The sequence below is a fragment of the Empidonax traillii genome, unplaced genomic scaffold, assembly GCF_003031625.1.
Source record: "Empidonax traillii isolate 1590-97213 ecotype Southwest subspecies unplaced genomic scaffold, ASM303162v1 scaffold294:size1087701, whole genome shotgun sequence".
NCBI lineage: Eukaryota > Metazoa > Chordata > Aves > Passeriformes > Tyrannidae > Empidonax > Empidonax traillii.
The window spans coordinates 1,011,093-1,026,788 of record NW_020955487.1 but is presented as its reverse complement, the minus strand read 5'-3'; the positions used below and the strand labels follow the sequence as shown (position 1 = coordinate 1,026,788).

The 15,696-nt window shown below is 38.6% G+C and overlaps 1 protein-coding gene across 1 annotated transcript in view; it reads left to right on the top strand.

Annotated features, from left to right (window-relative positions):
• Positions 1-15,696, top strand: part of ARHGAP15 (Rho GTPase activating protein 15) — a 332,236-nt gene that overhangs the window by 49,054 nt on the left and 267,486 nt on the right. Inside the window, exons 4-6 of the mRNA XM_027890674.1 lie at positions 1,220-1,281; positions 5,895-5,982; positions 12,095-12,184. Of these exons, the coding sequence (XP_027746475.1) occupies positions 1,220-1,281; positions 5,895-5,982; positions 12,095-12,184 (240 nt within the window). The remainder of the gene's footprint in view (positions 1-1,219; positions 1,282-5,894; positions 5,983-12,094; positions 12,185-15,696) is intronic.

The following is a 15,696-nucleotide window of genomic DNA, read 5'->3' as shown; positions in this document are numbered from 1 at the left end:
ACTCTCTCTCTGGGTTTTTTCTATGGCAAGGATATGCATGACAGGAATTTGCATGAGATAACTACAAAATGTAGAAAATGCACACGCTAATCCTCATGTACCTGTTTGAGAATGTCACCTAAATCACTGTCCACAGACCAGGCCTGCAGATCTTTTCACTGGTACAGACAGATATGTACAGAGTACATATTTCATTGTATGTTGTATATCAACAACAGACAATATCTGAGGAAATAGTTAAACATATTACACTGTTAAAATAATACTATTTTGTACACTCAAAATAACAGAAATGTTTGATTTAAAAATACTTATATTGCCTGTTAAAGAATGTTTTATTGCTATTTAGTGGCTTTGCAGACAGCAAAATTCTATTGGAATTGTTATGAAATCGTCTTGTGATGCAATTTACTACAAAGACCATGTGGAGTTTCTAATATCCTAGTTGGGCACTGACTCAGTAGTGTTTGAAAGCAAAACCAGACCCACTCTGAATTACAATTTTGTTTCTTTTCCCATTACTGACACAGCTGAGACACCCTTGTCTAACAAGGGCTGGTGAGATGACAGGTCGATGGGTTTGGCTGAAGACCAGTTGTCCTGCTTTGTTTGGTTTTACATTTTTAAATATAAATTTACATAGCCCAAAATAACCCCATCCCAAATTGTATATGTCAGCTATGCCAGGGATGTTTCAGCAGGCCAGAGAGAACCAAGTGTATGCAAGGCCCTCTTTCTTTTCCTCCTGTACAGATATTTGGTGTTTCTCCAATATTGGTTACCCCCAAACATGATTCTTTAGACTATAAGAAGCAAGAGGCTTCTGCAGAAGCATGGTGTGTCCCTCACAGCTTTTAATGAAACTCAAAATATGAAGTGATACCTTGACACAATTTACTTGCAATATTTTTTCAACTAATTTTTGACTTGTAATGAGGAACTTTGCTTGAAGTAATTTATTTCTTCTAAATATAGAAATAGAATAAAATAAATATTATTGAGTTTTTATTGTGGTAATTTTGTGCAGTAATTGACTTCAAATATTGTTTGCAAATATTCCTAAGAACTGAATATACCATAAAAAACAAGTAACTAAACTGAGAATTAATAATACAATGCCCCACTCTAGATTAGCTGAATGCAGACTCCTACACATGTATTAAGGGTATTTATTAATCTGAATAAACGATATGTTTATGACCTTTTTTCTTTCTTGCAGGTGGTGGAGAAAGAAGGATATCTTCTAAAAGCAAAAATAGCAGATGGTGGCAAGAAATTAAGGTATTACATGTGACTGTGACACCATTTTTATCCATTACAAATTCAGATTTTATATATATATATATGGCTACTATTACTGCTAGTAGACAAATTGCTATTGTTTCCTCTGTGTTAACCCAAGGTATGGTCCCAATCCCCAAAAAGCATGTAACAGCAGGTAAAGGGCTCATTTTGTACAGTGATTTTGTATCAATGTTAACTTCTAAATTATATATATTTCACATAAATCAAGGACAATATTAATGCATCAGGCAAACCAACAATAGATTTTTCCAGTGGGCAAATTTTAGGTGCTGTCTGTGCTTGAGGGGTCACGGATGGGCTGTAGGAACCCACCTTGTGGTGATGCCACAGGGGGTGCCAAGACAAGATGATTAAAATTGCTCAGCATTTACTGACTCAACACTGTTGAATGCCATGGGAATATTAATGTTGCCTTTGTGGAGAGATCTGCTATGGTTTGCTGCATTTAGATGCCTGCAAAGTGAGGAGACCAGCACTGTGTGTTACCAGTGAGAATGAGAGAGCATCAAGAAATATTAGATTTTCTGCTGGGAGAAAGGAACCAAGCAGTAAGTCCTCATGCATATATATAGTGCTAAACCCTAAGGATCTTACTGAAAAGGAAGTCTGGGGGTCACCCTCTTCAATTCTCACTGGAATGAAGAACATTGTGGACACAGCCGGGTGCCACCGGAAACTGGTGTAACCTGCATTTTGGGACAAAGCACTGAAGCCAGTAATGCTCTATTGCCCAAATCTGGACCTTCTGCAGGGTGTGCAAGGGCTGGGCATCCCCTGTGAACGTTCTCAGGACAGGAGGGAGTTTCACCTCCCGGCGCATCCTGTCCCGCAGCACGGAGCCTCTCCGTGGCTGGGCGTGGGCAGGGCGAGAGGGCAGCGGGGCTCGGCCACTGCTGCGTTTTCAGCAGCCCGAAAGGGGTCTCCGATTTCTTCTGAAGCAGCCTGGGAGAGGGCGAGCGGCACTGCAGCTATAGCGTGCTGCCATCAGGTGTCCGCCCGACAGAATGCAAAGGCACCTCCTGCATCCCCGTGGGCCGGCGATGGGCGGATTCACGCCCATCCTTCCTTAATCCCGGCTCTTCCCTGCAGGCTGATGTTTACGGATCTTTATACAGAGCAAGGGCGGGCAGTTGGGGCTGATCAACTGCGTGGACTTTGACTCCTCCCTTCGCTCACCTGAACTTGCTGTTCAGTGCCTGGAAACGTTGCCTGGAACAGTGTTGGTGCTGCCCAGCAAAAATTAGGATATGGTGAACTCGCTTTTTAAAAGAGCTTGAAAGCAGGCTTCCCACGGAATTCAGATGCTCAGAAGTCTGGAGCACCTCCTCCTGCGCAGAAAGGCTGGGAGAGCTGGGTGTGTTCAGCCTGGAGAAGAGGAGGCCCTGGGGAGACCTTAGAGCACCTTCCAGTGGCCAAAGGGGCTCCAGGAGAGCTGGAGAAGGATTTTGGACGTGGCATGGAGTGACAGGGGAGGGGGAAGTGGCTTCAAACTGACAGAGGGTGGGGTTAGTTTATTGATTAGGATGAAATTCTTGGCTGTGAGGATGGTGAGGCCCTGGCAGAGGTTGCCCAGAGAAACTGTGGCTGCTCCATCCCTGAAAGTGTCCAAGACCAGGTTGGACAGGACTTGGAGCAACTTGGTCTAATAGAAGGTGTCCCTCCTCGTGGCAGGGGTAGAACTAAAGGATCTTAAAGGTTCCTTCCAACCCAAACAATTCTGTGATATATACAGAGAGAGTAACATACTTTGAAACAATTTTTTTCTCTTTTAAAATTTTTAATATTTTCAATCTCACAGGTGACTTTATGGACAATCTTTATGATAAAAAGATTGTCTAGTTTATGTACCTTTTATATATAGGTCATAAAAAATAATGAATTTTTGAATTTAAAAAGTCACTTTTTAAATTAAATAGCTATAGAATAGAAGAATTGGGGAATTTAAATTTGGGGGGGGGAATTTTCTTACTGATGACATGGTGAAATTCAGTTACATTCTCATAGCTTCTAGAATTCCTATAGCCTGTTGAAAAAAAACCACTAAATTTTCTTATTCTTGGTCGAATTAAATAATTCTTCCCTTAAAATTCAGTGAAATTGAAGTAATATCTCACCTGATACAATTTAAGAAATATTTATAATTAATTTTATACATTTTCCTGTTGACTTCTTATTTCAAAACCATAAATAGAACTATGGGGTTTTTTTGTTTGTTTGTGTTTGTTATTTTTTTTTTAATTTTTAATGATGTCCAGGTTGAAACGAAATGTTTTTAAATCTTGGCAAACTTCCCAGTTATTTTGATCAGAAGTTTGAATCTTTTAAGTAGATTGTGAGCAGGTCTGTGACCTCAAAACACAATTACTAATTTGCATTTCTCAGCTAGAAAAAACTGCCCTGCAAATAACTGGAGCAAGCAACACTCTGCCTGGTAGAAGTGTCCATGACACAGAAATGTTCCTATCCATAACTGATGTCAAGCATTTGGTATAAATTTGATACTGAATCTAAGCTGTGTTCCAAGGGGTTTAATCCTTTGATAATCCATATTCATCCAACATACCCAGCTCACAGGGAAATCTGTTTAAATCTGCACATGGCACGCTTGAGCACTTACTCCCTTGTGCACTTACAAGACCTTTTTAAATAAAAAAAAAAACAAAATAGAGCCAAGTTACAAAGAACTGAAGTTGTACCAATAGACAACCCATTCACCACCTCAGCAGTGAATCTCACCCACAGCACCCATTTCCTAAGTGTACTTCAAAAAATAATCAACTGAAGTTGAACTTTTCTTTATGCCAATATACACAACCCACAGTCACGACCATGTTTTACAGTAGCTAAGGACACAGCTTTATAGTGATAATAAATTCTGCTGAAAATTTCACAGTGACTCACAAACACTGTCCTTTGAGGGGAAATATCTGTCAGTGATGGTCAGGGACTTTTCTAAAACCCTATTGTTTCTTCCTCATTGTTATTATTATTATTTTCTCCGTATTAATATGACATAAAAAAACACAGTCCTATTTCCTTCAGATGTATTAATCTCCTTCACAGAGAGATTCTTTCCCTGTTGCTTCTTCTTCTTGCCCGTATTTTTGGATTGTTAGATCATTCTGGGTGAAATCCTGCCCTTGATGAAGCAAGTGCAAGTTCCTTTGTCAAACCAGTAACATTGGGGCTTCATCAGTAATATTGGTTATGCTCCTTAAGATGATGACTGAAACAAATTGAATAGCAAAGTAATTAATAGAAAAAGTGCCTGTTGTTGTGGCTGATGTGCAGTTTGATGGGATATTGACTTCGCAGAGCTTTGAGGTGGATCTGAATGTAAGCATTTTGAAGAAAATCAACAACCTTTTAATCCTGAAAAAGCCAGGTTTTGCTGGAATAAAAAATAATGTGTGTGTTTGAGTTACTTAGCAATGCCCACGTAGAGAAAACTAGGGAAGACAGAAGGAAAAAGGTTTCAAACAGCTCCTCCCTGGGTCCTCTGTGTCACAGAATCGTAAGATCCCTAAAGTTGGAAAAGACCTCTAAGATTGTTGAGTCCAAATGTGAACCAGCACTGCCAAGTCCACCACTAAAACATGTCCCTAAAAGCCACATCTACACCTCCTTTAAATCCCTCCAGGGATGGTGACTCCATCAATGCCCTGAGCAACCTGTTTGCCAGGACTTAAATGTGCCCTTACGGGCAACTCCCTCCTTTTAGTGCACTTCAACACACATGTGGCCTGTTTGTCACACATGGTCTGAGCTTTGTTCTAAAATATTTAGGTTTTTTATTTGCATTCATGTAAAACAAATCAATAGTCGGTTTATGAGCATTTCTGTGAATATCAGATGACTCCAAAATCAGAGAGTCAGCTTGAGCTGTTGATCTAAAAATAGGTTTTTTTTTATCAGATCAAATCCATTTGTTATGATTTTGTATTTAAAACAATATGTTATATGTAATATATGTAATAGCATTTTCTTCTGTGTTGAATGTTATGTTCCTCTGTATCAGGGGACATTCCTTCACATATCCATGTGTATTTTTACTTCTCCCTGGCCCCAGTATTTTGTCAGTTCTCTGACTTAAACCTCTCTCAGATATCATTCTTATCTTCCTTTCTCTCCTGTAAACTTTTAATTTAGGAAGGGAGAAAGCATTGGGGACCTTTCAGAATAGACCCTTGACTGAGCTCTGTGTAGTCAGATCAACATTTTTCCTTCTCAGTTTTATTTTAAGTCTTAGGTACCAGAAGGCCACCAGCTATTTTGGAGTCCTCCTAAGAATTTGTGAACTTCGAGCATGTGTGAATGATCCCACTGTTTTCCTGTGGCACTGTGGTGAAAAAGAAACATAAATGGGCTTTAAAAGATGGATGTGGAGAAAGAAGGCCTTGAAGCTTTGTTAGGCCACATCTAAATGTAATCAGGACAGTGCAACTCCATCAGTACTGTTGGAAGTACATTCCTGATACTGACTTTAGACCTTTTTTGGTTTTACAGGAAATAATTATAAAAAAACAAGTCTACAAATCTTTTACCTACTCATTGTTTTTTTTTTTTTTTTCTTTAATTTTATTTTTAAGGAAAAACTGGTCCACGTCCTGGATTGTTCTCACTGCTCGGAAAATGGAATTCTACAAAGAATCCAAGCAACCAGCTCTGGCCAACCTGGTAGGCAACCAACCATCCAATATTCTCAGCCTGCTGGCAATGGTTATTTCAATATAAAAAGTTTGGTGTTTACAGAAGACAGATTTAGACTGAGCTGGCAACCTTCAAAAGCTTGAAAGCAGCTGAAGGAAAATGCCTTGATAAACTCTTAATCAGATGTAGAGTGAGCGAAGAAATAGGATGCAGTATGTCCTTTATTAAGAGGTGCATTTGGAGAATAATTGCAAAGTGAGACAAATGGTGAGTGACTGCCCAGTAATGTGAAGGTAACACTTTAAATTAAGGTGCCATTTATAAATGCTTTATTCTTATTTATGAAAATGATCACTAAATGCAGCTACTTCCTCAAATAACGTATTAAAAGTATGTTATAAAATGCATTAGTAATAAATGCTGAACAGATGATGCGATGAGAATCTGTTGCAAAGGATATTGTGAGACGTAAATTGTATTAAACCATGTATGTGCATCTTTAATACATGAATTTAAGTTGTTATCTACCATCCTATAAAGTGGCTTATACATTAATAAATAATAATAAATTATTTATAAATGGCACCTTAATATAGGGTGTTACCAAAGCAGAAAACATTACAAGTTAGCAAAGTGATTTTTTATCGTAGTATAAATGTGACATCCACCATATCCCTCTAACCTTCCTGAATATTTCTATGACTCCATCTAATGCAGCTAATGCAATTTCTGTAGCCTGTAGTTACTACAAAGTGAAATTTGCAGTACCTTTTTATTGTGCCCCAAGGAAAGGCCACTGATCTTTGTCCTCGGAGATGTGACAGCTCTGTTGGCGTGAGCGGTAACGGCCTGAATCCCTCCAGTGCCGGTTTCTGCTGAGCCTGAGCCCACAGACCTGAGTTTGGGCAACAAAAGGGGGATTTGGTGGATCTGTGACACTGTGGGCAGCCAAGGCACAGGTTTGACAAAGCCCTGTTGTGAAAGGTTCTCAAGGCCTGATCGAACCTGCCAAATCTTGTTGGCGTGACGGGTGGCCACAAAGGTGCTCTCCTTGGCAGGAGTCACAAACAATAAGCTATTTTTCCTGTGGGCAGGTGATGCAAACCATTCTTCTGTATGTCCTTGGTCTATCAATGCCACCTGTCATAATATCAGCTTTAGAGAGCACCTTTTCATGCCTCACTTTTTTTTTTTGGAAAGAGTATGAGGGTTGTAGAAAAGAACAAAACTAATGCATGAAACAGTAAATGTAAGAAAAATCTAGCACTTTCTGCTTGTGTTTGTGCTAGTGCAGCTGGAAAATATCACTTTTCTGCAGCCATGAAAACAATGCAGCTTGAATTATTTTTTTTTTTCAGAATCATCTGTTTTTCTTTAAATTTAATTCTATGTTATTTTTAAGAAATAGTGTCTAGGGTGAACTTATTAGAATGAATCTTATAATTTACTAGGTGACTTGCACTTTTCCCTGCTACCTCCTCTTCTCTCCCTATGCAAGCCCTCACCCAGATTCCAGGAGATAAATGAAATAGCAGAAAATAAACGCACAGGAAACTTGTTTTTACTCTGAGACTTCTCTGTATGGTTAAAATTCCCATTAGCTCTTTAGGGATTTAGATAGTAAACTAAACCTGCCAGGAGAATGGGAATTTGGCCCAAATCTCAATCTGTTTAACTCAAAAAAATTCAGGTATGCTATGAGACAGGACCTTTTGGGAGGTCAGTCCCTTTCCCTGAAGTCTCGCTCATCACCAGTGCTCACAGTTGGTGATAAAACATCCACTGCCTCCTGTGCGAGGAAAAACACAGACATATTGAACCTTTATTTTGCTCATTATGGGAGCAAACAAAAAAATAAAGTATGGGTTTTATTTATTTTATTCTATTCTGGATCTGAGAACTAAGGCTGTGAACTCAATGTTCACTAGGTGAGAAAAATCTGTTTATGTTGCATTTTCTGTCTGTTGCATATGACTTTTATATGCAACAGTAAATAAACAAATTGGGCAAAGCTTGAAAACAACAAGAGAGGTCAGTATTCAAAATCTTATAACCCAGTTTCCTAAACCCAAATTTTACCCATTAAAAAAGCTAAACTAGCATGTTGATCTCATCTGATAAAGTAAATGCAATGTTTGTTTCCTTTGTAAACCATTTAACCAGATATAATTCTGATAGTGGAAAGGAAATAATACAAAAAAGGATTCATTAGAAATCATTTGTTTACTGATTTTATTCTCTTTTTCCAGTTGTTGTTTACTTTGGAAAAGGGGGAACTCATCCATTAATTAAATAATGTAATAGGATGTTCTTTCACGGTAGTATGACTTATAACAAAGCATTTTTATTGTTAGCAGGAAAGTGATGTGATTTAACAAAAAGATTAAAGTTCCTTTGTAGTCTAAAGATATTAATTCATTAATTATTAATTATTAAATACTGTACATGAAGCAAAAATTTAGTCTAAGACAGTGTCATTATAAGAGGAATGATATTTCACAAAACAATAGCAACACGAGAGAGGGAAATGAAAGCACCTCTAATCATATATCTTTATAATGATAAGACAAAATTTTGGGATGACTTAAAATGATATTTGCCCAAATCTTTAACAATACTCTAATGCAGAGAATTAATAAAAGCTAAAAGGAGTTTTTGTTGCTCTGTTTTGTGGTTATGGATTTAGGATTCACTGTGACAACTTTCCCATTGACTTCCATGAAGAAGACTGGGATCCATGGCTTTGCTTTTTGAGATGTTGGTGACAATACTTTGTGTTTTGATTAGCAATAGAGCACACCAATTAAATCACACAGAGGGGAGATTCAGAAAAAGGAGTTTGTTTACAAATACTATTGAAAAGGCACCTTTGCATCTCATGTAACTAAATAATTAACCTTTGCTGCTGCCTTGATCATTTGTAGTCCTGGATTTGATACATTTTTTTTTTTATTTTTTTCTCAGTATTCCCATGAATATGACTTGCTTTTTTATTTTAAATTAAGGACATTGTGATCTAAATGACTCACAGCTCCATTCTTCCTTACCAACATTAAATTCTATTATCAGTTTGTCTTTCTGACCAAGGAAAAGTAGTCTGTTTATTCCCTGAGATAGTTTATGCGACAGAGGTTATTTTAACCTCGGGTTATTAGCCCATCTGCAAAGTAATTTAGCGAGTGAAAATGCTGCTGAAATCCATATTCATGTTTAGGAAGATTTCATCGTAGCAGACACTTGTATCAATTTACAGCATAACCCCCTCCAACAACATTGATATAACATAATTGCTCTGACTGCAAAACACAAAGCAAGGACGTGGAGTGCTCAGGCTTTCCAGTCACCTCAACTTACTCTCTCCCACTGGCTCTGGGAAGCCAACTATGTTAAAGGACATTGTTTAGGCCAGACTGAATTTCCAGGCAGTTTTCCTGGAGTTCTGATGGATTTAAGTGGGCCTTTCCATTGCAGGGAGCCCCCCAGGTGTGCAGCAGAAAGTGATGGAGAGTTTCAGGCTTGATGGATCTGAATGGTTTGGCGTTTAGTTTTCATCAGAAGCTTCACACTCTAATCCATACCCATGAGTCTCCTGTGGTGTTCACAGACGCCTGATATCCTGTTGTGGTCAGAACTGATATATTCTCTAAAGAAACAGTTTTTATAGAATCATAGAATGGTTTGGGTTGAAAGGGACCTTAAAAATCATCTTGTTCCCCTTCGGTGCCGTGGGCAGGGACACTTCCACTAGATCAGGTTGCTCAATTCATATTTCTTTCCCCTAGAGAAAAAGAGACTGAATCAAATAATTATTGCACACAGAAGAAGCATGTGCAGCTTTCCACAAGCCTGCATCCCATCCTTTCTGGAAAGGGAGATGCACATGCTTGTACTTTTCTTCTGCTTATTACAAAATCAGAGCTGTAAACAAGCTCCAGAGTACTGCAACAGGGACAAAATTAAACTGTGTGTGCACTGAGTGCATGGAAGGGCCCAAGTTCTGCTGTTGCACACATTTTTGCATGATCATAGAAATTAGAGGTGATAAAATCCTATAGACTTCACTATTTCATCTCCCTGCAAAACTTCTTCAGGCTGTCCCATGTTTTATGTCATTTCAGTGTTCCATGACAGCTTTCCTGAGGAAAATGTTCTGTAGCCCAGTAACCCTCCCTATCAAAAAGCTATTTCTCTTTCTTTGTCTACATGTTAATCTCTTCTTTTAATCTCATTGCGCGTCTCCAAAATTTCTCAACTCTTTCTGCTGGTGGAATAAAGCTGCCCTTCTTTGTTAAAGTATTTTCAGACTCAAATTATCCTTCTGGGTAATTTTTTTTTTTTTTTTTCAAAGAAAGAAGGATCACCCATTTTGACAAGCTTGTGTTGTGTGTTCATGATGGGTTGCAGAGCTGCCTGTGTGGTGCAGACCTGGACGCTCACGGAATCCTGGAGAGAATCTAGTCCAAGGAGGCCCCATAGCCCTATTTATAAAGCTATCGTACAAGAATACCGAAAATTAATTTATTTCCTCTGGAGTTTGAATATTTTTTGCATTAATATATTGGTGTTTGTGGGTTCCCCCCCCCCCCCAACTTATGTAATTTTTTCCCTGGAAATACTAACTAGATTTCACAACATTGTAAAATCAAGTCTCAAGACTGCTGTTTTGATCTGCTAATAAAAAATCAAGAAGATTAAGCTCTTGTCAGAGGCCAGGCAGGAAATTTGAGGCAGAGCTGGGGAAAAAAATTCCAAACTCTGCTCTTCCAGTAGTTTAGCCACAAGAACCTCCTTCTGTTTTGAACAGCATATTTCTTCTATTAAAAAAAAATAATAATAATTAAAAAAAGAAAGGAACAAAGACACACAGGACTGTCAGTTTTAGGGGAGCTGATCCTTTATGGTTTGGCAAATGGAGAACAAAATTACCACTCCAGTACTGAAAACTTCCAGACTCTGCCTGCAAATCACTTGACCAGGATCTCTTACCCTGCTTCTTTTAACCTAAAGAGGTTCTTTTTCTCCCACCTCAAAGACATTCTGGAGAACACATACGTTTTAGCCTTTAATAACAACATCAGAGAAATTCAGTGAGCAGTCTTTGGAAAGCTGAGTCTGTGGTTGATGCTGGACTGGCCACTGTTAACTTCCATTAAGTCTGTTTTCTATATCACTTATGTTATTTTTAAGGTAACTGTGGTTTCAGAGCAGCAGAGGCAAAAAGATGCATCCAGCTAATTAGTTATGTTATGTGGGTATTACTCCACCTCTTACCCAAAAGGGACTTATTAGTGCTTTGCACTGTTAACAGTAGCATTTTTATTGTTGAGTGGGATGTGCAGCAACCCAACCCACAAAGGCTACTCTAACCTGCATGGGCTTTGCCAGAACTGCTGCACAGGCAGAGTCCCTGGGGAAGGAGCTTCGATGGCAAATGAGGATTACTGTGCTTTACACCAGCTCCCAGCGACGTAAATGATACAGGCAAACAAATCTGCTCTTTGAAATACTCGCATCCATACGGAGGAGCTGGGGAGGCAGAGCTGTGTCACCCTGGGATGCGTGGACTGACACTGAGAAGAAAGTATCAGCCCTCGTGTTGAGCTGTTCTTGGGTGTCACACATGCCCTCGAAGCCTTTTCTTCTTTTTTTAGGAGCTAGAAATGATAATTTATTTGGAGAAAGGAGATGGCTTGTCTTAGAGATAGGATGTATGTTCCTGTCTAGTTTCTGTCCTTTCCAGTTGCATCAGTTTAAATTTGCATTTGGAAAACCCACAAAAATTTTCCTTTAAGCCCAATGGCTTTTCAAGAGGTTTGGCAAAGTGAGCCTTGAAAATAGCTGGTCAATGTGTATGCATTTGTGTTTTGATCTGCAATGTTATATTGAACTAGTTTTTTAAACTAATTATTTTAAAAATTATGTATCTAGTACGAGAACCTTATTTCTGAGTCAAGACTCTTCAGGAGTGATTATTTAATAATAGCAAGGAATAATTAGCTCTTTTCAGCAATATCAGCAGCTGTGCTACAAAAACCTGTCACTAGAACTTGTTCTATTCTTGTTTAGTCTGATAACTGCCCTTACTGAAAAGTCAAGCCATATTCATGGTTGATTTTTTTTTTTCCCCCTCCTTTTTCAGAAACCGGGATACAAACCTGAGTGTGTGGATCTGTGTGGTGCTCGCATTGAATGGACCTCAGAGAAATCCAGCAGAAAGAATGTCTTTCAGGTAAGAGGCAAAGCATTCCATTGCTCATTTGAGAGTGAACTCTGTGAAGAGGTAGGTTTTATTTCCTTGGTTTTAATAACTAGAACCTGATTTAATACAGCGTTTTTCTTGCCAGTACAGGAGTGTAACACTTTATCCAGCATCGGTTTACTATTTTTCTAAGAGAAGGATTTCTGACGACTGAGTCTCCTAAACACTTGAGAACCTGTTGATTTATTGATTAATGCTCTATATTCAATTTGTTTTTAAAACTTAGTAGGTAATTGCTTTGGGTTCAGGCCTAGAATCTTGACCTAAAGGACTTCCATAAACACAACTTCTTCAAACTGCTTATACAAGCATTGCTCCAACGCAGTGCGGTTACTCTGTTTATTTTTATTGCTGTTCAGGGTCCTCAGACGGTGATGACCCAGGTTCACTTCTGCCAGGGGAGGGGAGGATTTTAAAAGCTTGCCTCTGTCAGGGCCAGCATAAGAGGACATGTATTTCTCATAAGACTATTCTTCGTTGATGGAAACTAATATTATTTAATTCCGTCACCTATATCGCATCGAATTGGAAGGGAGGATCAAGGCCCAAGGAGATGAAAGGAGGAGGAAAGCGTTACTGCAAGGTTAACATTCCAGGATCTAGGGGTAAAATGGTTTTTTGCAACATCTTCAGGTTTTGGACATAATCCAGCTCCCATGAATATCAGTAGAAAGCGTTTTTTTTTTTTTTTCTTTTTCACTAAATGTTGCATCAAGCCACATCAAAATATTATTTTCTATGAACTGAGTTGTTTCCCAGAGTTCTGACATTGAAAAATTTTTAACAATGCAAACAACAAAGTGGGGGAAGATGCAGAAAGGAACATGTCAGGGTCAAGATACTCTTAGTTACCAGATAGTCCTTTGGCATCATCACCAATGAAACATGCTGGAGGAACCAACTCTGTCTGGGTCTGGAGTTTAAGAAAAAAAACTATTACACATAAAAATCCCCTAAGGGTCTGTACATGGCTTCTTGAAAAGAAACGTCTTTGGGTCAACTGGGTGTTGCAGAGGCTTTTTTAAGGTTTATTTTTCTAGACATCTTTCTAAAGCACATGCAGTATTTAGAAATATTCCTCTTCTCCAAGACGTTGAGACTTATGCCTCTATACCCCCCACATCCTTCAGGTTGTCTTGAGACAACACTTGGAGCTTTGTCGTTTCCTAGGTATTTTTAGAATAAATATTTTGGTTTTGCTGTCAATCTTCAGCTTTTTCACTTGGAATGTGATTAAGTATAACCTTAGCCTTCATTCCTGCAACCCCCTGAGCACACTGACAGGTCTTCTGAGCTTCTAGGGTTTATTTCTCATTTTGCAGTAAGCAAAACTCCTGTTTGGAAATGCATATCAGAGCGGTGATTCACTGCAACTAATACATTCCCAGCGCAAAGACAAACGAAGCTCTGCTATTGATTTCCCAAACTGGTGGTACGAGGGCTCTGCAATGCATTTTCTTCTCACTTCTGTTCGTGTGAGGTGTAACTCCACTGAATCAGAATAATGTGAGAAAGGAAACTCATGCACTACTGCTTGAACCCATTAAAATGTGTCTTCATCAAGCCAATAAGTGAGTGGGAGAGACATTAAGAAGTAAAAGCATGGGAGGAAGGACATATGTTAAGACACATTTTGAAAAGGGATGGAGCATTGTTTAGACAGAGAGCTACAAGAAGATTGTGCCAGATGGTAAGAGCGAAAGAGGAGAAGGCTTTGGCACCAGTAGTGGTGACATTTTGGGAAAGGAAGGGACTGAACGAGATCGGTGCTACATGAGCAGATAGAGTGGGAAGGGGACTAAAGAGAAAGAGAGAGAAGATTTGTGAGATAGTCTGGAGGGAATCCAAGGCGAGTTCGAAAGCGGAGAGGTCAGTTTGTACCTGGATACTGAATATTTCAGGCAACACATCAGATGATCTACCTACCCCTAGTGGGTGGGAATAATATATGTCTACTTATTCATAGATTTGTTCAAATGAAAAGAACATGTTTTTTTTTTTTTTTTTTAATCTTTCTTTTTATTTTTTTGCTGATCTAAATATAGATGCACTGCATTGGTATCTGATTAAATGTATTAGCTGCTTAGCTCTGAAATGATCACAAATAATTTGTTTATATCTTCAAAGCATTGTTGGTGGGGTTTTGTTTCATTACTTTCTGACTAATAGAACCTTCTTTCCTGATTCAAACAGAGCAATGGTTGCTTTCTGCTAATGTGCTGTATTAGGAGTAGGTGCAGAATTTTGAGTCTGATTTAGCCAGGGTGCTCAATTTGAGCTCATGCATTATAGATTAGAAATGGAAAATGACTGTTGAAATTTTGGTTTGAAGAAAAAGAAGGAAATCCTGAATTTAAAATCTAAACCTATGACAGTTAATGGATGGTAACAAGGAGATGGAGCTTAGGAGTATCATACAGAAAACTAATTGGAAACATGATCGATGCAGGGGGGGAAAGAAGGAGGAAACTGCAATGATATTCAGGCAGGAAGATTTGGATTTCTGGTCTTGATCACGAGGTTTTCAGCAGTGTTACTCCCCTCCTTTTAATTGAGCTACTCCCAGTTTAACAGGATAAGTCTGATCTGTCTCACACTATCCAATTTGTGCAATCTATTTCTGTTCTTGATGAACATACTACGTGGGGTATTTTTTTTCTCAACTTCTCCTTAATAGTCACTGAAAATGTGTACATATTATAGTATGTAACCTTCTGATTTCCCTTCATTTATTTTCTTGATGATTTAGCTGGCACCAAGGAAAAGACTTGGTTAGGAACAGCTTCACATGATAGGGAAAGGTGGCAGTTTGCAGTGAGATTCTGTGCTGTTTGTTCTTGCTGGCTGAGTGACGTGATACACTAGGTCTTCATCGGAGGAGTGGTGAATAAAAGAAGATTTATGTTCAAATCACATGCTTTAAATATTTCTGCTAAGTGCTAGTTTGCTCTTTGGTGTTTAGCCTGAAATTTAAAGCACTGAGGATTAAAAGGATTACAACATAATCTTAAATAATCCTAAGTGTCATTTACAGAGAGATGGTTGTAATAACTAAATAAAACCATGTTAAGGGATGGCAGTGTTGTCAGTCAGCAACTGGAACAGCAACAGCGCCTATGTCACTCTGTCATTATCTCCTTGCTTTTTTTTGGCTTAGTTTAATGTTGGGTAGGTGCATTTTGATATGGGTTATCAAAAAGGAAAATAACTTAATGGGCTGCTTTTCAATGAGTACTGATATGTCTGTTGAGACACCAGTAACTAGGCTAATTTGCAGATTTTCTTTTTAATACTCTATATTTTCTGCTTCTAGTAAACTTTTCAAGAAGATCTTATTCTTTCCCATTTTACCCAACCTCTACTCAAGTCAAGCAGCTTTTTAATTTCAAATTCAGCCCAGACACAGAATGTGGAAAACGTTCTCTCAGCCTCTGAACATGTAGTTCTGGAACTTCATTAGCACGAAGTTTTGTGGTTGCGCC